General features: G+C 35.6%; 3 protein-coding genes and 4 non-coding genes across 10 annotated transcripts; 2 read left to right on the top strand and 5 right to left on the bottom strand.

Annotated features, from left to right (window-relative positions):
* Positions 1-1579: 1579 nt before the first annotated feature.
* Positions 1580-1652, bottom strand: TRNAK-CUU. The gene has a single exon. It is a non-coding gene; the product is annotated as a tRNA-Lys (tRNA).
* Positions 1653-3439: 1787 nt separating this feature from the next.
* Positions 3440-3512, bottom strand: TRNAK-CUU. Its single transcript has one exon. It is a non-coding gene; the product is annotated as a tRNA-Lys (tRNA).
* A 73-nt stretch (positions 3513-3585) lies between these two features.
* Positions 3586-3658, bottom strand: TRNAK-CUU. The gene has a single exon. It is a non-coding gene; the product is annotated as a tRNA-Lys (tRNA).
* A 186-nt stretch (positions 3659-3844) lies between these two features.
* On the bottom strand, positions 3845-3917 carry TRNAK-CUU. Its single transcript has one exon. It is a non-coding gene; the product is annotated as a tRNA-Lys (tRNA).
* A 1898-nt stretch (positions 3918-5815) lies between these two features.
* On the bottom strand, positions 5816-10411 carry LOC111430180 (pentatricopeptide repeat-containing protein At5g66520-like). Of its 4 annotated transcripts, XM_023066343.1 has the most exons (5): positions 8427-10411; positions 8226-8349; positions 7847-8089; positions 6472-6623; positions 5831-6160 (listed from the first exon to the last, which is right to left on the bottom strand). In XM_023066343.1, the coding sequence occupies exon 1, from the start codon at positions 10089-10091 to the stop codon at positions 8496-8498; it is 1596 nt and encodes a 531-aa protein (XP_022922111.1). In that variant the 5' UTR covers positions 10092-10411; the 3' UTR covers positions 5831-6160; positions 6472-6623; positions 7847-8089; positions 8226-8349; positions 8427-8495. The 4 variants fall into 4 exon arrangements, with proteins under 4 accessions (XP_022922110.1, XP_022922111.1, XP_022922112.1 ...); XM_023066342.1 differs by having other exon boundaries at positions 5816-6160; positions 7847-8349; XM_023066344.1 differs by lacking the exon at positions 7847-8089.
* A 1890-nt stretch (positions 10412-12301) lies between these two features.
* On the top strand, positions 12302-16791 carry LOC111430177. Its single transcript, XM_023066339.1, has 11 exons — positions 12302-12597; positions 13023-13101; positions 13204-13314; positions 13609-13722; positions 13903-14244; positions 14464-14768; positions 14963-15062; positions 15138-15197; positions 15579-15665; positions 15752-15892; positions 15982-16791. Exons 1-11 carry the CDS (start codon positions 12485-12487, stop codon positions 16309-16311), a joined length of 1782 nt encoding a protein of 593 aa, XP_022922107.1. The 5' UTR covers positions 12302-12484; the 3' UTR covers positions 16312-16791.
* A 3209-nt stretch (positions 16792-20000) lies between these two features.
* LOC111430227 (metalloendoproteinase 1-MMP) lies at positions 20001-21242 on the top strand. Its single transcript, XM_023066396.1, has one exon. The coding sequence runs from the start codon at positions 20154-20156 to the stop codon at positions 21240-21242; it is 1089 nt and encodes a 362-aa protein (XP_022922164.1). The 5' UTR covers positions 20001-20153.
* Positions 21243-21284: the final 42 nt, after the last annotated feature.

The raw sequence follows: 21284 nt of genomic DNA, 5'->3' as shown, positions 1-21284 counted from the left end.
TCTTGCTAATGTTTTAATTAGTTGGGTTATGCTTGTATTTTAAAAATGATTGAAAAAATGTGATTTAGTAGTACTTTGACATAAACTCGTGAATCTCACACTTGTCAATATGCTCGGGTTAACGAGATCGATTAATTGTTTCATTAAAAATTGTGTGTTTTGAGTGTTTAAAATAAGATTGTAAGGTGATAAATATTTACCGAGGAAAATATGGTCTCCACATAATTCTCAAGTGAGATATTGAAGGCTCGAAAAGAAAATGCAATATTAACCCGTGACAAAATTAACCATTATCTCTAAGTGTAAAAGCTAACGTTGGTGTGATTTTGCATTTTGCTAAGCATAATTACGACCGTTTTTCTACTTTAAAACCCATAAGAAAAATAATTGATATTTAAGTTTAGTTGAAAATTATTTTTTGTTTTTTATTTAGAAAAATTAAGATTATATGACACTACTTTCATATTCCCATCTTTTTTATTACCTTTTTTTTTTTTTTTTATCATTTTCAAAATTTAAAGACTAATTTGAAAACCATAGTTTTAATTTTTAAAATTGGATTAAAAATTGAAGTGTATGTATATATGTGTGTGTGTATATATATATATATATATATATATATGTATGTATGTATGTATGTATAATTTTAAAAAAAAAATGAAAAAGAAAATTATTATCAATTTATCGTATGTTGGTAGTTGATATATACATATAATAAAAATTATATTATTTTCTATTGAATAAAAATCGCTAAATTAATGAAAATATACTTTATTTAAAAAAATATTCCTAATCTTCTAAAAGTTTTAATAATACTCTTAAACTTTAAAATATAATTAATCTAACTTTTAAATGAGTTTTAAAAAAATACTTTTTAATTTTTAATTTTATTTAAAAAATACCCTAAAATTTTGGCAAGCTAAACTAAAAAAAAAAACTTAAAAAATATCTTTAAATTTTTTAAAAAAATTTTAAAAATATCTTATATCAAAACTTTAAAAATATCTTAAGAGAGTTTTTGAAATATTTCTAAAAGTACTCACCGTTTCCATCCAAAACTCACTATGGTATTTTGAGATTTTTTTTTTAAAAAAAAAAGTGAAAATGTAATATTAAAACTTTTAAAAATTAAGAGTATTTCTGTCGGACAAAAGACAAAATACAAAATTTAAGAGTATTTTTATTAATTTAGCGTAAGATTTAAGAAAAAAAAAAATACAAGTTCATTCAATGCAATAATCAATTATCCTTTTGGAAAATATGAAAATTTGGGGACGAAAATTATGGTCAAAATTATTTTCCGAAATAGCATTGATGAAATAGATGAAAATATAAATAAATATCAACTAAAATAATTAAAAGTGTGGAACCCACTTAATAAAGAAATATATATTTATTGGTTACGTGGCTAGAGATTTGAACTCTACTAACTAAGTTAAACCGACATACAACAGATACAGCCATGCACTCTACCACTGAGCTTACCGAGTGACCCAATTAGTGTTTCTTCGTTAGTGTTCAACCACCATGGGAGTGACCCAATTAGTGCTTACCGAGTGACCCAATTAGTGTTAGTAACTCTTCACCATAGGATTCGAACCCATGACCACAAGGTTAAGAGCCTTGCGCTCTACCAACTGAGCTAGACGGGCATACACAATAGGTACAACCCTTTGACATCTTGTCGAGTGACCCAATTAGTGTTTATTTGTATCTCTTCACTAATAAACAATCATTTAACGTCTTGATCGAGTAACCTAATTAGTAGAAAGAGAAAAGAGCAAATCGCCCACCATCCTAAAACTCATAGTTTGTAAACAAAGACATATTCTATTTTCAATAAAGTTATTATTGATGTTTATTCAGTAAAGATTGTTATTGAATAAAGTGAACTTTACAATCATTAATCTAAATCCAATAAACTAAGAACACTCTGGCTATAGTATGATTACTTGAACTATATGTAGAGACATAAAAGTGGATCAAGTCCAAGTATAAAGTCAAAATGATCTATAGTATAAGGATAAGGCTGAGTACCTTATTCTGGGGATACTATGGATGCGGCCCACTTTTGTATATGATATAAACAATGTGATCACTAAATTGTACATGTGGAGACATGTGAGTGGGGACGTCCTATGCAATGAGTATTTCATAAGATCGGACCATGAAGAAAATCACTCTCACATTATAATGTCGTTTACTGTTGAGACTGATTTTCTTTTCATTCGATGACCTAGGTAACTCGATCTTAATCTAACCATGAACTCCTATTCATTCGGAATTATCCTTAGATTTGCATGGGCGAGAGTGGCTCGAGTTCGCCGACTCAATAGGCCTCCCATTTTAGGGGTAAGACTGGGTGAATAGCTAGGGACGTGGGGTGCAAGATGGAATTCGCTCCTACCCACTTTTAAGAGAGGTAGTTCCCTTAAGTACTGACTCCAAGTCTTGAACAAGGGGCCCCACCCACTCATTGCCCTGAGAGGGATTCGGTTTACTGGTTGGACCACAAACCAATTGTTTATGAGAGGATCAGTGGGACATAAGGAACAAGAAGTAACTTCAGGGGTAAAACGGCTAATTGACCCAGCTCTAGTAACGAACAACCTGTGAAGGATCGACTTACTAATCATGGTTATATCAAATGGACAGAAATATATCTATAGTGAGGGAAGTGCAACTACTAGGCTATAGTGGAGTGTCCTAATAGTTAACGAATGTTGGTTAATAAGGTTAATGAGTTTAACCGGTTAATCTTGGATCGTTGGAGCCCATGATTTATAGGTCCATTAGGTCCCTCTGTTAGCTCATATCGGGCTAAACCATAGAACAGTGTGACGAGTGAGTTCGAAGCCTTTGAATTCAAATTAGGGAATATGCGCTACATATATACGATATATTTAACCGCATTTTTGTTTTATTTACGAATTAAACAAAAAGAGAGAATCTAAGATATTTAAATCAGATTTAGATATCTTAATCAATTATGTGTCGGAATTGATTGGGATTGACATTTGAATTAATATTAAATATTAATTAAATAGTTTAATTAATCATTTAATGTTACTTTAATTTGAAATTCATTATTCAAATTAATTGTTGAATTAAAACGAAGAAAGTCAAAATGTTGACTTTCATCTAATGAAAAAATTATGTTAGTGGAATTTTGAGATGTCAAAGTTTAGTCACTCACCGAATTCCACAATCCCGTTCTAAGGCCGGAGGATAGTGGAGAAGACACTAGTGGTGGTTCGAAACCGGTTCGTGAGGAAAAAGAAGTTTGAACTACAAAAAGGTTAGTATTAACCTTGCACTCTAGACGGGCATAGACAATAGATACAACCCTTTGACATCTTGTTGAGTGTTTATTCATTACAATCATTTTTGATGTCTTGATCTTAGGAACTCATCTCTATTAGAAACAATTAGAACAAATTGCCCACCATGGGGCTCGAACCCATGACCACAAGGTTAAGAGCCTTGCGCTCTACCGATTGAGCTAGACGGGCCTACACAATAAGTACAACCCTTTGACATCTTGTCGAGTGACCTGATGTCTTGATCGAGTGACCAATTAGTAATTGCCCACCATGGGGCTCGAACCCATGACCACAAGGTTAAGAGCCTTGCGCTCTACCGATTGAGCTAGACGGGCCTACACAATAAGTACAACCCTTTGACATCTTGTCGAGTGACCTGATGTCTTGATCGAGTGACCAATTAGTAACTCTTCTCTATTAAAAAACATTTAGAGAAAATCGCCCATTGACGCGCCTACAAAGTACAACCCTTTCACATAGTGTTGAGTGACCCATCTCTATTAAAAACAATAAGAGCAAATCGCCAACCATGGGGCTTGAACCCATGACCACAAGGTTAAGAGCCTTGCACTCTACCAACTAAGCTAGACGAGCCTACATAATAGGTACAACCCTTTGACATCTTGTCGAGTGACCACTAATAAACAATCATTTGATGTCTTGATTGAGTGACCTAATTAGTAACTCTTCTCTATTAAAAACAATTAGAACAAATCGCCCACCATGGGGCTCGAGAACCCATGACCACAAGGTTAAGAGCCTTTCGCTCTACCAACTGAGCTAAACGGGCCTAAACAATAGGCAACAACCCTTTGACATCTTGTCGAGTGACCCAATTAGTGTTTCTTCGCTAGTGTCTCTTCTCTATTAAAAAAAAAATTAGAACAAATCTCCGACCATGGGGCTCAAACCCATGACTACAAGGTTAAGAGCCTTTCTCTCCGATAGGTACAACCCTTTGATAACTTATGGAGTCAACCAATTAGTGTCTCTTCTCTATTAAAAAAAATTAAAGCAAATCTCCTGCCATGGGGTTGGTAGGCTCAAACCCATGGCGGGCATAAACAACCATTTATTGTCTTGATCGAGTGACCTAATATTAAATGAAATTAGAGTAAATCGCCCGCCATGGGGCTCAAATCCATGATCACAAGGTTAAGAGCTTTGCTCTCTACCAACTGAGCTAAACGGGCCTACACAACAAATACAACTCTTTGAGTGACCCAATTAGTGTTTCATCGACCAATGAGCTAGATGGGCCTACCCAACAAACACAACCATTTGATGTCTTAAGCACTCTACCAATTGAGCTAGACGGGCCTACTTGACCAAGTGACTCAATTAGTGTCCACAAAGTTGAGCATCTTGCGCTCTACCAACTGAGTTAGACGTGCCTACTTGACCAAGTTTCTCAATTAGTGTCCACAAGGTTAAGAGCCTTGTTTATTTGAACCAAGAGACATCAATCATACACTATACTTCAATGAAAATGTCAAGAAAATGTTGTTGAAATTATCAAAAGATATTTCAATTCATGTCAAATTGAGGAAAAATGAAGCTTCATTTTATAAATTTTGGGTTGATTACAATTTAGAAGTTACATTTACACAATGGTTAATTATAGTCATAAAGTATACAAAGAGGTTAATTATAGTCATAAAGTATGAATGCTACAAACAGTTGAAATTTCTAGTGCAAGGTTAAGAGTTTCATTTTGATCCTAAAGCCATATACGTTGTATTTGTAGGAGACTTGGAAAATGTAGTTGTAGGAGACTTGGAAAATGTAGTAAAAAAAACATGTGCTTTCTTTTAGCCTATGACTAAGTATTTTGAAAAATGTAGTAAAAAAAACATGTGCTTTCTTTTAGCCTATGACTAAGTTTCTTTGCAATTATATGTAGCTTAGGTTGCACGTAGAATCATCAATTTTGTGAGTGATTCGAATCTCACTCCCCTTGTAGTGATTCCATATCATTTGGAATCAACAAAGTAATCTGAATCTTACTCTCCTTGTAGTGATTCCATATCATTTGGTATCAAAGCTTTTCCCTTGGATTGATTCCATATCACTTACGCTCCACCAACTGAGCTAGACAGGCCTACACAACAAATACAACCCTTTCATGTCTTCATCGAGGGACCCAATTAGTGTCTCTTCTCCGATAAAAAGATTTAGAGCAAACCACCCATTGTGGGGCTCAAACCCACAACCACACAAGGTTAAGAGCCTTGCACTTTACCAACTAAGCTAGACAGGCTTACACAACAAATAACCCTTTGATATCTTGATTGAGTGACCTAATTAGTCTCTTCTCCGATAAAAAGATTTAAAGCAAATCATCCACCCTGGGGCTTGAACCCACAGCCACAAAGGTAAAAGCCTTGCTCTCTACAAACTGAGCTAGATGGGCCTACAAAATAAATACAACCCTTTGATGTATTGATCGAGTGACCTATTAGTGTTTCTTCTCCGATAAAAAGATTTAGAGCTGCCAACAATTTAAAGAATAAAAATAAAAAATTACCCATAATAGGGCTCGATCTATGAGCACAAGGTTAAACTGAGCTATAGACAAGTGTACATAATAAATACAACCTTTGGGTCTCTTGATCAGGTAACTTAATCAGAAAAAATAAAGTTTAACCTATGAAGGTTCAGAGAACAAATAAATACCGACCTCAAAATTCTTGGACTAAATTTGTAATTTAACCAAAACGGTCTCTAACGACTTGCCATTGACCGAGCACAGACAGTAAGAGAAGTTTCAGATCAAGAACAAAAGGACAGCATATTTAGAACTCTTTTCCATAATTTGATGCATTCTTCCTCGAATCCTGGGCAGCATATTTAAAGAATAAGAACACAGTATCAGATCAAGAACAAAATGGTTCACATAATTGGAGCTTATTTCAAAAGCATTTATATAAATGTTTCACATAAAAGCATCACAAATAACCTTAACCATGTGACAATGATAAATTATTATATCTCAATGATCAATGATATATAATAGGTATAGCAAACTGGTCCCAAGTACTTTAAAATGATCTTATCTAGGCACTCCGACCAATTTATACACACCTTGACTAACTTTATATCTACCAAGACATTCATATGTGTCACAGTCGCTCTTAAATTCACTTACCAAGCTGGAGATTGGGGCCACCCTGCAAGATTGGCTCCACCAACCTATGATTTCTTCCATTGATTTTGCAGGCACCAGATAGTAACCTCCTAATTCTCCAGAGTAGCGAACCTCTAATTACTCAGCACAACTAAGTGTTCGTTTGGGAATGCCTGTTGGGAAAAAGAAAAGTTCTTAACTGAGCACTTTTATCTAAATGTTTCCTCTAAAAACATTTTAAATGTTTTTTTAAATCTGTTATTAGAATGTTCAGAAACCCTTTTCACCGCTCTTTAAAATTTTAACTGAACGCCACTAATTTCTAAAAAAGAATTCTTTTTGTGAGATCCAGATCGGCTGGGCAGAAGAATGAAACATTCTTTATAAGGGTGTGGAAACCTCTCCCTAGTAAACGCGTTTTAAAAACCTTGAGGGGAAGTCCGAAAGGGAAAGCCCAAAGAAGACAATATTTGCTTGCGGTGGGATTGGGCCGTTATAAATGGTATTAAAGCCAGACACCAAGCTATGTGCTGACGATGTGGCTGCACCTTGAAGAAGGATGGACACGAAGCAGTGTGCCAACAAAGACGCTGGGCCCTGAAGGGGGGTGGATTGGAGAGTCCCACATCGATTGGAGAAGGGAATGAGTGTCAGGGAGGATGCTGGGTCTTGAAGGGGGTGGATTGTGAGATCCCACATCGGTTGGGGAGGAGAATGAAACATTATTTATAAGGGTGTGGAAACCTCTCCTTAGCAAACGCATTTTAAAAACCTTAAAGGGAATTCCGAAAGGAAAAACCCAAAGAAGACAATATCTACTAGCGGCAGGCTTGGGCCGTTACACTTTTACCAATATATAAACATTTTAAAACACATACCAAACATGCACTAATATAGGGAAGCATAGGAATTGATGTAATAATGATATGCTTCATGGGTGAAAAATGATATAGGCATTTGAGATTGTTCTTAGTAGTGCTCTAAACATCAGGTAGAATTGATCACTCATGCCCCAAATGGCCCATACCGTTGAGTTCCATCAATGAGCACCGTTTTATTTTCCATGCCTGGAGAGACAGATGGAGATTCTTGAGGGCAGTATACTCCAGGTGCTGTCTTTATCAACAATACATTAACTAAGCTGCATTCTCTCTACGCTTTTAAAAATACCCAGTAGTCTTAACTAAAAAAACAGGCTCAGTACACAACTAAAAGAGTAAAACCCTATTGTTTAGAAAACTTGCAAGTACACATCCAGTTTACCAGAAGTTGTCCCAGAAAATAAATAAACAGGCAGCCAACCGTGACAAAGAAGAATTCAAAGACAAAACTTTCAATAAAGTCCTAGAAAAGTAGTGCAGCTGAACACATGTCGAAATTATAGATATAGGCTTACCGTGAAGATGATTTGCTAAAGGTGTCTGTAACAGCCCAAGTCCACCGCTAGCAGATATTGTCCTCTTTGGCCTTTTCCTTTCGGACTTCCCCTCAAGGTTTTTTAAACGTGTCTACTAGGGAGAGGTTTCCACGCCCTTATAAAGAATGATTCGTTCTTCTCCTCAACCGATGTGGGATTTCACAGACTCTCAATGACTTCTGCAAATGGAGGACACGAGAATACCCTTAAAGTATAGGTCATCTACTGGTAAAAAGATATGAAAGACATGAATCACAAGATTCTGTATCATTTTACTTGGTATATAACAATGAACTGCAAATCGAAATTAACCGGCAAAACTTGTAACTTGCCAATATCCATCTCTATCTCGTCATACCTTGGCTTTTTTAGAACAACAATTATGGGAGTGAGGATTTGAACCTCCGACCTCGGAATAAAAATGTCGACCTTACGTTGGCCATGACGATGTGCATTCCCCATCTTAAGCACAGCTTCTTTCCCTGTAATGAAAAGAATTTTGTTATGCTTTTAGAAAGATAAGGAAATTCATTACTTAATAGCCTAAGCTATTTCTTACCAACAAATGGCAGACTTGCAATTATGTGAACCTTCTAAAAGACTTTCATCTCCTGTTTGGAAGCCATTTCTAAATTACTTGACCAAGGGTCTCCCACTTCACCATTCTAGAAAGAGAACCAAGCATTTCACATATATCTTGCACTTGAGGATGAGAGAGATCGCCTGCAAGGAACTCTTGAACTGCACCATCGACCTCCAACACGCTGCAGCCTGGCGTTTTTTTCGACCTGGTTTCTGATAAATTTTTCCTTACCTCCTTCGCCGCCATTTCCCATCCAGCTTCAGCATAGATGTTGTATGAAAGGACTTGCGTACCACAATCTGTTACACCCATAGCTAAAAGCTTTCTCCAAATTCTGTTCCCAACTTCAATATTCCCATATTTTCTACAAGCACCCAGCATTGCTCCCCACACATTGGCATCCACATTACTAAAGCCTCCCATTTTCTTCTCTATAAATTCCTCAGCATCCTCTACCATACCTGCTCTAGCCATAAGATCAACCACACAAGCATAATGCTCGAATTGAGGTCGAACCCCATAAACAGTATACATTTGGTCAAATATTTTAAGGCCAGTGTCGACCATCTTGGCGTGCGTACAAGCAGCAAGAACAGCTACAAATGTAGTTTCTGTAGCCTGAGTTCCATTGAGAATCATTTTATCAAATAACTCAAGCGATTTCGTCACATCCCCATTCATTGCAACACCAGAAATCATTGCATTCCATGCCCCTGCATCTTTATTTGGAATGCCCTCAAACACTGCTAATGCTGATTCAATGTAACCACATTTTGAATACATATCAACCAATGCAGTAGCCAATATCGGGTTCGATTCCCAACGGTGGCGCTTGGCATAAGAGTGCATCCAAAGTCCTTGTGTTATAGCACCAAGATGAGCACAAGCAGTAAGAACACTGACAGTAATTGATTCATTAGGCTTAATATCCTTCTCTTGCATTTGTCTAAACAAACAAAGCACCTCTCTGAAGTCACTAACCCGAGAATAAGCAGCTATCATAGCACTCCAAGAAATTACATTCCTCACAGGCATTTCATCAAACAGTTCTCTAGCACTCTCAACATCCCCCACCTTCCCATACCCATCAACCATCGCCGTCCACACAACCACATCCTTCACAGAACTTTTGTCGAACAATACGCGTGCAACTTTCAAATCGATTAAGGAATAAAATTCAACAAGCGTACTCACAACAAATGGATCATTCTCATATCCAAGAACAATAACATGGGCATGAACCAAATAACCTACTCGCTTCAATTCACTATAAACTAACGCGCAAGCTTTTATCAATGGCGGAAAAGTATAGTTATTCGCAAAAAGCCCTTGATCAATCAAATCTAAGTAACACAAAATCGCTTGTTTCGGAGCCCGCGATAGAACATACCCTCTGATCATCGAATTATACATGAAAGTATTCCTATGCCGAAGGTTCTTAAAAATTGCACAAGCGTAAGAAAAGAAAGAACCGTCATTATCGCCGGAAGTTGCAGCGACGGCGAGTAAAGGTGCGACGCCATATGGACTTTCAGGAAGGTGGGTCTTGAGAAGGTGGCCATGGATTTCTTTGAGATGTTGCAGCGATTTGGATTTGTGTATAAGGGGAGCAATGGCGTCCTTGAACGATTTGTGAATCATTTCAGTTGTTGGTTTCTGGGTCAATCGTATTGATGAGAAATAGGTGTTTTAGGTTGTTAGGTGGCGCTTCAGTCAAGAAGTGGGTTTCAACCGCCGCAGCCACGGCGGCGCGTGAGTGGCTGACGTGTAACCTAGCTTTGCAGAAGGGTTTTTCTTTTTCCCGCCTGAACTTCAGAAAAAAAAGAACAAAAAAGCAAAATTGTGGGCCGCCGTTTACTTGTCGGAATTTCAAAACTAATATGAGATTTGTTGGCAATTCAGATTGCTCAACCGATTAAACCATTACTCCAGAGCTTAGAATCTTTGGCCCCACTGATTGTTTGAGGAAGACCTCGATTTTCGTTGAAGGACTAAATTAATAGAAATATATAAAAATATTTTGTATCCATCTTCCACCCTCCATAATGGTATGATATTATCCACTTTGAGCATAAGCTCTCATAGCTTTGCTTTGGACTTCTAGAGAGTATTCTTGGATTATAAACTCATGATCATTCCCTAAATTAGTCGACGTGGGACCTTCATCATCCAACACTTTCCCTCGAACAAAGTGCGCCTCCCCTTAATCGAGGCTCGAGTCCTTTGAACTCTCAGTCATTTTTTACTACCTTCGACGAAGCTTGGCTCCTTTTCTTTTAGAGTCATTTGTTCGATATTTGAAGATTTACCAATCTATTGGCACAACTAAGTTGAGGGCATGACTTTGATACCATGTTAGGAATCACGACATTGTCCATTTTGAGCATAAGCTCTCATGGCATTGCTTTGGGCTCCCTAAAAAATCTCGTACCAATGGAGAGAGTATTATTTGATTATAAACTCATGATCATTCTCTAGATTAGCCGATGTGAGACTTTCATCATCCAATACATAAACGAACGTTTCAAAAATATTTTAAAATTTCTTTAATATTCTTAAATTTTTTAAAATATTTCAAGAATATCTTTAATTTTTTTAAAAAGTTTCATCAATAAATTTAAATGGAAAATTTAAAAGTGTGTTTAAAATAAAATATTAATGTTTTCAATTTAAAACAAATAAATATATTTTTTAGACTTTTAAAAATTTATGAGATTATAAATTCGAATATCTATTTCACTTTTTATGGAATTAAAAAAAATATATAGTTATTACCATGGGTTACACAAAATATATTTTTGAAGAGGATCCGACTTAAATAATATAATTTAAGTTTAAAATTTACTACACAAATACAATCAAAATTATTTCTTTTAACTTATCGTAAGTGGTCTCCCCATTCTTCATAAATTATCTCTAACCTTTTTAATATTATTTTGAAAATATTACGAGTATTTTTTAAACATAGTACTAATGGTAAGAGTAACAAAACTTATAAAAATCAAAATCAAAGTGTATTTTTAAAACCTCTTTAAAAATTCAATGGTAATTTTGAATCAAAGTATTAACGGTTTCTATAACACGTAACAATAAGGGTATTTTTTGAATTTTTTTTTAAAAGTTTAAGAGTATTATTGAAAATTTTGAAAGTTTAGGAATATTTTCAGATAAAATATAAAGTTTAAAGGTATTTTTATTAATTTAGCCTATTTATTTTCCATTCCTATACTAACGATAAAAACATATTTTTAAGGTTAAGATAATAACGTGACTTTTAAATGAAAGCACCCCAGAGTGAAATATATTTTTTATTTTTTAAAAAAATTAAAATATTATGGTAGAATTTGAATTAATGGTCGTTCATAAATTGCATTCATTTAGAGTAAAAATTGCAAAAGATTTAATTTTTACCTGATTTAGTATATAAATTATTGTATAGATGAAGAGGCGTGACAGAGACACATAGAGACAATGGGACCTACAAATGAATATTAATCTATAAAAAAAAAATATATATATATATATATATATATATAAAATAATAATAAGAATTTAAACTTTTCTCCGTATGAAATTCAAACATTTGAAAATCCCCTCCAAATTCAAACTTTCTATCTCAGATTCTCACGAACTGAATCAACCTACTTCAACGGCGAGTCTTGGATTTCAGTCTGTCTGTTTGTGGAAAAGACAGAGAGAGAGAGAGAGAGAAAACTTGATCAGGAAGATGAATTGAATTCTCGAATTGAATGCGATCAACAACCCTAAAGTGATTGAATTCAATTTTCTGGCAGAGGCAGAGAGGCCAACCACCATTGTCCGCTTATTCCACTGGTAATTTCTACAAATCTTTTCATCTCTGAGTAAAAAAGAGAGAGAAATTTTGCGTTTCGATCTTTGGATCCTGTTTTTCTTTTCATTTAATAGCTGACCTATCGCGCAGTTCATTATATTTCTTTATGATCTTTGCTGAGTGGGGAGGTAGAATCATCGAGTGTTTAATAGAGAAAGAATGTGTATTCTGAATAACAATAATGAGTGGATTCGATATGCATTTGCGTGGTGAAGAAAAAGCTTCTGGGAATAGAGAACTTCGAGATTATTTAGCGTCGCATCATGTTCATGCCCGCCATAGGCGCTCTAGAAGGTTTAATTTGGACGTTTTTTTTTATATATCTGTTGCATTTTGATCTCATCTTCGTTAGTTTAGGGTTTTTGCTTCCTTTCTTCTTGTTTGATTTTTAGAAACTGGAGAATTTAGAGGAGAGATTTATAGGCAACTTGTTGATATTGAATGTTGGAAGCTGGATCTAGTGGTTCCTTCAAGCAAATGAAGTTTTTAGTTTATGAATTGGCAGCGAACTAAACTTGAACACAGGGAATAATGTGGGGATGGCAATGGCGAGGATAGTTGTTTGTTTACATAATATTCTCATTTTTTGTTCTTTTTGACTAACAAAAAGTTTGGTTATGAGGGTTTTGTAGAATCTATGAATTGCTTGATTCATCTGTTACTCTATAATGATCATAACATTATGTCACTAACTTGTGATCCTTTTGTTCTTCTTCTAGTTCTTCCGACAGGAACTCCAATGTCATTAGAGGTGGGGTTCTGCATTCTAATAGCAAGAATGGCCGGAGCGACAAACAAGTGAGGCATCGAATCGTAGTTATCGTGCTTAGTGTATTGTTTTTATGTGTCTGCTTCTATAATGACTGTCTCAAGGGCGTTGGATCTTGTATGTATTAACAGGCATCCCCACTGTCTACAAGTGGTATTAGAGCACGAAGTCCGCTGCATGAGGGTGCTACTAATTTCAATGATAATTCGTGTTCTAAACACAGAGCGTCGTTGGAAAATGATGTAAGTATCTGGTCTCTCTCTCTCTCATGTTCCATTTCAAGAGATCAACTCTGGATGGTCAAGTGTGAGATCCCACATCGGTTGGAGAAGGAAACGAAGCATTCTTTATAAGGGTGTGGATACCTCTCCCTAGCATACATGTTTTAAAAACATTGAGGGAAAGTCCGGGAGGAAAAGCCCAAAGAGGACAATATTTGCTAACGGTGGGCTTGGACTATTACATCAAGTCAGTGAAGTTTCAAACGGACGTGGAAAATAGTTTAACATCTTAATCTGTACACGTACAAATTGCAGATTGAGTTGCTACAGCTGCGGTTGCAACAAGAGAGATCTATGCGAAGTATGCTCGAAAGGGCAATGGGTCGTGCATCAAGTACTTTATCTCCCGGGCACAGGCACTTAGCTCAGGTAATTCTTTCACTTATTCACGAATGTATAGAAATGGTTAAGAGCTTTTGTGGTATACATTTCTAAATGCAGTGGTGAAGGCTTGAATCTTGAAGTCAAATTATCTCCTTGTATTCTAATACACTATATTATTGATTATGTGATCTCATACTTGCGCTGATCGGAGTACGTTTTTCCTAGACGAAGGATTTGATCACAGAAATTGAATTACTTGAAGAAGAGGTTGCAAACCGCGAACAGCATGTGCTCTCTCTCTATAGGAGTATTTTTGAAAATTGTGTTAGTAAGACATCTTCTCAGCAAAGTTCAGTCACAGTCTCTCCAGCTCATGGGAAGCATGAATCAAAAAAACACCCCAGTATCATTTCAAGTGCATTTTGTTCATCAAGGAAGTTCCCTTTGGGACCTTTGCAACCATTCTCCGTAAATGACTTGGGAAAAAGAGCCTCGAATGCTGGTCCTAATTCCTTGTTGGGAGGAAAAGGCGACATAAGTACGGGAAAAATTTCAGGCCCTGCAAAGGTACACTCTTAATATAGGTAGTTGTTTCTGCCCTGCTTAGCTAATACAGGGATATCAAGCAGTGACCATATGTAGAATGTAATCAAATTTCAGAACTCAAGAAGGTTTCTTCCCCATTAACACAACATTCAGTACTCCACATGTTGAAACTTCATGTACTTTGTAGCCATTACCTTCTGAGCCAAGTAGTGAAATATTCTCATCAGAGTAATTTGTCAGGTTCGTGAAGCGCTTTCACATGTGAAGAAAACTTCTCTTCGAACTCTAAAAGATCATCTTTTTGAGTGTCCAAGCAAATTATCAGAGGAGATGGTGAGGTGCATGGCTTTTATATACTGCTCTCTTCATAGAGTGGCATCTAACAATGCTAAGAAAAAGGCAAGTTCCTTCGCTAAAGTTAAACGGCCCGAGAGTGGACCTGTGGAGGAACAATGTGGGGATGTGAAAGCAATGCTGGAAATACATTGCATATCAACCAATAACACCCAGTTCTCTCGTGCTTCATATGCAATCAATAATTATAGGTATGTTTCTTGCCTCGAATTATAACCCCCTACAGGGTACGGTACGGGGTAGAAAAGGAAGACATATTCGGTCCTTATCTTTTGAAAATTAACTGAATTGTTGGAGTTCATTTTTTTTACGATTGTCCGGGACTCGTGCTTTGATGCCATTTTGCCTTTGCTTGCCCTTAACCATCCCATTTTATTGGTTTCAGAGTATTAGTTGAGCAGCTGGAAAAAGTGAATGTCAGTAAGATGGAGATTGATGCTCAAACTGCATTCTGGATTAATGTGTATAACGCTCTTCTAATGCATGTAAGATCAGCTAATTGTGACATTTCCAGTTCATTCTTCTCATTTTGTTGAGCTTGTTTTGCCTGCCTTTTTCAGGCATATTTGGCATATGGAATCCCTCATGGCTCTCTAAGAAGGTTGGCTTTGTTCCATAAGGTATTGCATTTCTCTGTCTGCAGTACATGAAATTTGAGATAGATATTTGTGTCGAGGATTGTAGGGAGGGAGTCCCACATGGGCTAATTTAGGGAATGATCATGGACATCTTCATTGGTATGAGGTCTTTTGGGGAAGCCCAAAGCAAAGCCATGAGAGCTAATGCTCAAAGTGGACAACATCGTACCATTGTGGAGGGTCGGGATTCTTAACAAATTGGCAGCTACAATATGTGTAATATAATGCTCTAGATTATTACTATAGATGGACACTTTAAGGGGTTTCGTCGTTCATTCTAAGATCTTTGTGCTTGTGTCGGGCGAGCGAATTTGTCATTTTCGATAGACTAGCATTGTTGATGGGCTTTTCAGTATAGTGCAGGCTGCTTACAACATCGGTGGCCGTATCATCAGTGCAAATGCAATAGAACAATCAATTTTTTCCTTCAAATCTCCTCGAATAGGATGGGTATACACTCTTTTCTTAAACTTTCAACTATTTTTGTGTATGGATGAAAGAGATATCGCTCATTCTCTGACTTGTATGAATTTTAGTGGCTTGAAACCATCATTTCCACCGCACTGAGGAAGAAGTCTGGCGAAGAAAGACAACTTATCTCTTCAAAATTGGGCCTTCCAAGTCTTCAACCTCTTGTGTGCTTTGGCCTCTGCACCGGTGCCTCTTCAGATCCTGTGGTAAATTGTTTTTGATCCCTTAATCGATTTCAGAAATCTTTCGTTCTTTTCGTATGAAACGAATCTGTTTTTTTCGTTTAAACCTGTAGCTTAAAGTGTACACTGCATCAAATGTAAAAGAGGAACTGGAATTGGCCAAAAGGGAGTTTCTCCAAGCAAATATAGTTGTGAAGAAATCAAAGAAAGTATTCCTACCAAAGGTGCTCGAACGATTTGCACGCGAAGCATCCATCAGCTCAGACGAACTTCCGAAATGGATTTCCGAAAATGTCGATGGGAAACTCCACGAGTCAATACAGAAATGTATGGATCTTCAAACTGGCAAGAAGGCATCTCATATCATTGAGTGGTTACCTTACAGCTCAAGGTTCCGGTATGTATTTTCTACCAATCTAACTGAAAAGCCATGGTGCTCGTAAGACTCAAAATATCGTTGACTTGTCGTGAGGCGTCGAAAAGAAGACTGACCAAAAAAATTCTATGAATTCGAGTGGAAACAGATAGAGAATGGATTTTGGTAGTTGGAAGAACTCACCATTTGATAGTGTATATATCTATTAGGTCTGATTGTTGATTGTTGCAGCTTACCAAGCTGGTTCTGCTAGAAAAAGACTGCATTTTGAACCCTCCCTCTGCTTGTTATTCTAAGCCATTTTGTTGGTTTCCTTTCAACCACTGAAAAAAAAAAGGGTTCAAATTCAAATATATATTTCAATATCTTTTAGTTAAACGGGAATGGAGAGATTCAATGCTCTAACATCTTAACTAATAGTGTATATTTTAACTAGTTGAGCTAGGTTCCAAATTTGCAAATACATTAGAATATACATCGACGAGCCAACTAGTGCTGCGTTCCCTCTTTATAAGCTTCATGAATGTCATATGTTCTATTGAATACACTCTTCATTTTTGTTTTTTGAATTGAACAAATCGGGATTTGTACCTTCTAGATCAAGATAAATTCTTCTTTTTTAGGTTACTCGTCGGAAATTGAATCGTTGACCAATAAGATGATAATTGGGTATCTTTATCTACTCGGTTATGTTTTGTTGTTGTGAAATAACATTAATAATTAAATAACATTTTTTAACCAACATGAATTTTCAAGTTGGTTGGATTGGCTACTTGAATAAATTTAATAGTGTTTCACATTGAGCTCAACGCTATATTTTGGGTTAGATTTGATTGAATCTCTCGATAATAATTAAAATATTAAACATTCATCCATCAGAATCTATCACTGACATTATTAAACTCTACTTTTGCGTCGTGTTTAAGATTTAATAAATAAATCGTTAAAAAAAAAAAACCAATTCCAATTTATGAAATAAAAATTATAAAATCAAATGATTATAAAATGGACCTAAATAAATCAAATATATTATTAATGAGGTTTGAAAATAAAAATTCACCATCATTGTTCTATAATTGATAAGACTTTTGATTTTCTTCACCACTTAATATTGAAATGTTGAACCAAAATGTAAATAAATAAATAGAGTTGAAACAGCTCAACTTCTCTATGGAAATCTTTGTTGGGGCACTTTAACAACTTTTGCATTATTTTCCTTACCATACGCTCCTAATTAGTGATTGCTATTTGTATCACAATTTTTTAAATCCAACTCAATTGTTCGGGTAGTTAAATTACTTTAATTAAATAATTAACCTAATTAAACCAAATTGTAAAATATTGAATTGGATTGGTTCGAATTGTTCGACTCATTTATTTAAATTTTTATTTTTAATAAAAGTGTACAAACAAATCCAAATTAAGTTTTGGAATTCAATTTAATTCACCTTAAAAGACTTCAAAGTTTATTTGTAGGAGTTGTTGGAAATTAAATTATGGAAATGATAATAAATATGTGTATTAATTGTGTGAGGAGTAAAAAAAAAATAATATTAACAGTAAATTCAAATTAATACTTAAAACTAATTTTAGGAAAATTCATGTCTAATTTATAAAATTTTTATTTATTTAAAATTAATTTGATCTAAATAAGTCGATAACTCAGGATTTATTCCTATTCCACGTGGATTTTTATTTTTAGATTTTTCTGAAAAAATGTGGATTTATTGACTAAAAAAAGAAATTAATTCGTGAAATTATGTCCCAATAATTGTGAATTTATAAGAGAAAAAGAGGTTTTTTAATTTTGGACGTATTAGAAACGAAAAAGCTATTGGAGGGCGTGGATTGATGAATTCAATTATTATTAAAGTCATGACGTACCCAATTATGTCTTGACTTGATGTTATATTACGTCTTTTGAGTGTTCGAGTTGATTTAATCATCCTCTAATTTTAAGGATTTGGGTCTCTGTCTCGAAACGTTATGGACGAACCTAATCATCGCGTAGTTATCCTACTTAATCAGCCACGATTTTGACCAGTAAAAAAAAAAACAACCCATAGAAAAGCTCAATTGACTACTCGTGTAAGTAGTGATGGACGAAGTGGAAGCGAGGATGTTGACTTGAGTAATACAAACATTGATGAGAATCCGATACCTCGAAAACCTAAATGTATATAAGGTATGATATTGTCCACTTTGAGCCTAGGCTCTCATGACTTTACTTTAGGCTTACCCAGAAGGCATTGCACCGATAAAGATAGAATTCCTTGATTACAAACTCGTGATCATTCCCTAAATTAACCGATGTGGGACTTTCATCCAACACCTCCCCTCGAACAAAGTACGCCTCCCCTTAATCAAGACTCGACTCCTTTTTCTTTTGGAGTCCTTTGTTCGACCTTTAAGGATTCTATTGAGATTACTAAGTTTAGGGCATGATTCTGATACCATGTTAGATGAACACGACTCTCCACAATGATATGATATATATATATATATATATATATATATATATTATTATATTATTATTATTATAGAAATAAAATGACAATATTTGGTCAACAAGAAACTTAGGCAAAGCCTACACCAAATCACATCTTTATCGGTTATTACCTTAATTATAAATTTATAAAGCATTTTTTTCTCTCTCAAAACCCACTTATAATTTTAATTCTCATTTCCCTTAATTAATGGAAATTTATCTTTTTATTTATTTATTTATTATTTTAATATAATTTTAGATGCAAATACTAATATAAATGTTAAAATTGATTTAACTAGTATTTATTTTCTTAAAATTATAAATTTAAATTTAAATATTATTAAAAGTGCGAGGATATTTATGAAACAAAATATTAACAATTTTTTCATCTAAAATTAATTGGACACGCGTTTTATAATATTTTTTAAACTTTAAGTTTTTTTTTTTAACAATATAATGAAATTCAATTCTATCTTTTATCTCAACTCGAGCCTGTTGGATGAATGTTCCACGTCGACTAATTTAGGAAATGATCATGAGTCCGGCCACTAGGTCTAATAAGTATGAATCATAGTTCTAATATTTTTTATAATAGTTTGGAATCTATTTCATATATTCTGTGCTCCAGATACTAGCCTAGACTGAATATCCAACGGATAAAATCATCTTGATCAAGATGACCGACTTCTTCTCTGTCATATCCATAGGATCAATTCTAACAAGTCACTCACTCACATTCCGGAAATACAGAAAAAGAAAAAATTCCACGATTGAACTACTGCAAGAGAACCCTCCCTCTATTTTTTTTTTTAATTTAAATTTTGCATTTTAATTTAATGTATTTCAAAATTCGAAAGAATTAGGAGAGGGTCGTTTCATTTTTGTATCAAGAACGAAGAGGTTCAAAAGATAAGAGAATTAAAGATACCCACGAGAAAAACTAATCTAATCCATATTGATGTACCTGAAAATACAACGAGAATATTCTCCCCATTGAAATGAGACATTTTGGGAAGCCCAAACAAACACATGAGAGCTTATGTCAGAGTGGACAATTAAACTACTGAGAGTCGTGTTCATTTAACAGAGCCCAAATTTAATATCATAATTATTAAATTAAAAAAATTAATAATAAGTTTATTTTAATTTATTAAAAATGGCAATGGTAATGAAAGAAAAATGGGAATCTGCAATATAAAGGGAAGCACGCCAGAATCTTCTTAACTTTCCCATCCTCCCCTGTTTTCTTTTCCCCCAAATCCAGTTTCAACCATTTTTTCTAAAATCAATTAATTATTATTTCATAAATTAAAAAAATATATAATTATTAATAAATAATCAGAAAATCCATTGGAAATAAAGCTTTTTTTTTGCCCTTTCCATTTCTCTTGTCCCGATAACCGCCACCAAATAATATCCCCATGTTTCCGTTTTTCCGTTATTACCTCTGCTTCTTCTACCTTCTTTACTCTGTTTTTCCCGCCACAACTTTCGCCGATTTCACGGCGGCCACGGCGTCTCTCGACGGCGATAACAACTACGCATGGAGGAACTTTGCTCGGTTCCTCGACGCTGGCAAGGGCCGCGAAGTGAACGGCATGTCGGAGTTGAAGAAGTATTTGAATCGATTCGGTTACCTTCCGATTCCTCCTGAAAACAACTTCTCCGATTCCTTCGACGATCAATTCGTATCGGCGTTGATTCTTTATCAAAAGCGATTAGGTTTATCAGTCACTGGAAAGCTCGATTCCGAAACAATCGCGAGCATCATGTCGCCGAGATGCGGAATGAGTGACCTAATTAAAATCAACCACAGCGTATCAACAACGATTCGCTCAACGAGACGATACGCTTTCTTCAACGGCCAGCCGAGATGGATTCGATCATCGACGCTAACCTACGCTCTCTCACCGGATTACACAATCGAATACCTAACTTCATCGGAGATTCGAAAAGTAGTCCGGCGATCGTTCTCGCGATGGTCCGCGGTGATTCCGTTAAACTTCACAGAGTCTTCCGACTACGAATCTTCGGATATACGAATCGGATTCTTCCGCGGCGATCACGGAGACGGAGAGTCGTTCGACGGAGTATTAGGCATTTTGGCGCACGCGTTTTCGCCCGAAAACGGTAGGCTACACCTGGACGCGGCGGAGCGGTGGGCGGTGGATTTTGAAAAGGAGAAATCGAAAGTGGCGGTGGATTTGGAATCGGTAGTGACGCATGAGATAGGGCACGTTCTTGGGCTGGCACACTCTGCGGTGAAAGAAGCTGTGATGTATCCGAGTCTGAGCCCGAGGGGGAAGAAGGTGGACCTTAGGATCGATGACGTGGAAGGAGTTCAGGCCTTGTACGGCTCAAACCCTAATTTCAAATTGAAATCCCTTCTGGAATCTGAAAAGTCTATCAACAACAACAGTGGATCGTCTTCTTCTTCAAACAACGCTAATTTCTTCTTCCTCTTATTCTTCCCCTCCATTTTTGCTTGCTTTCTGTTTTTCTTTTTATGAAATTTAAATTTCTTGTTTTTTTTTTTTTTTTTTTTTTTTTTT

Source organism: Cucurbita moschata, unplaced genomic scaffold (genome assembly GCF_002738365.1).
Source record: "Cucurbita moschata cultivar Rifu unplaced genomic scaffold, Cmos_1.0 Cmo_Scf00033, whole genome shotgun sequence".
Classification (NCBI taxonomy): domain Eukaryota; kingdom Viridiplantae; phylum Streptophyta; class Magnoliopsida; order Cucurbitales; family Cucurbitaceae; genus Cucurbita; species Cucurbita moschata.
This window is presented reverse-complemented; position numbering and strand designations above follow the sequence as displayed.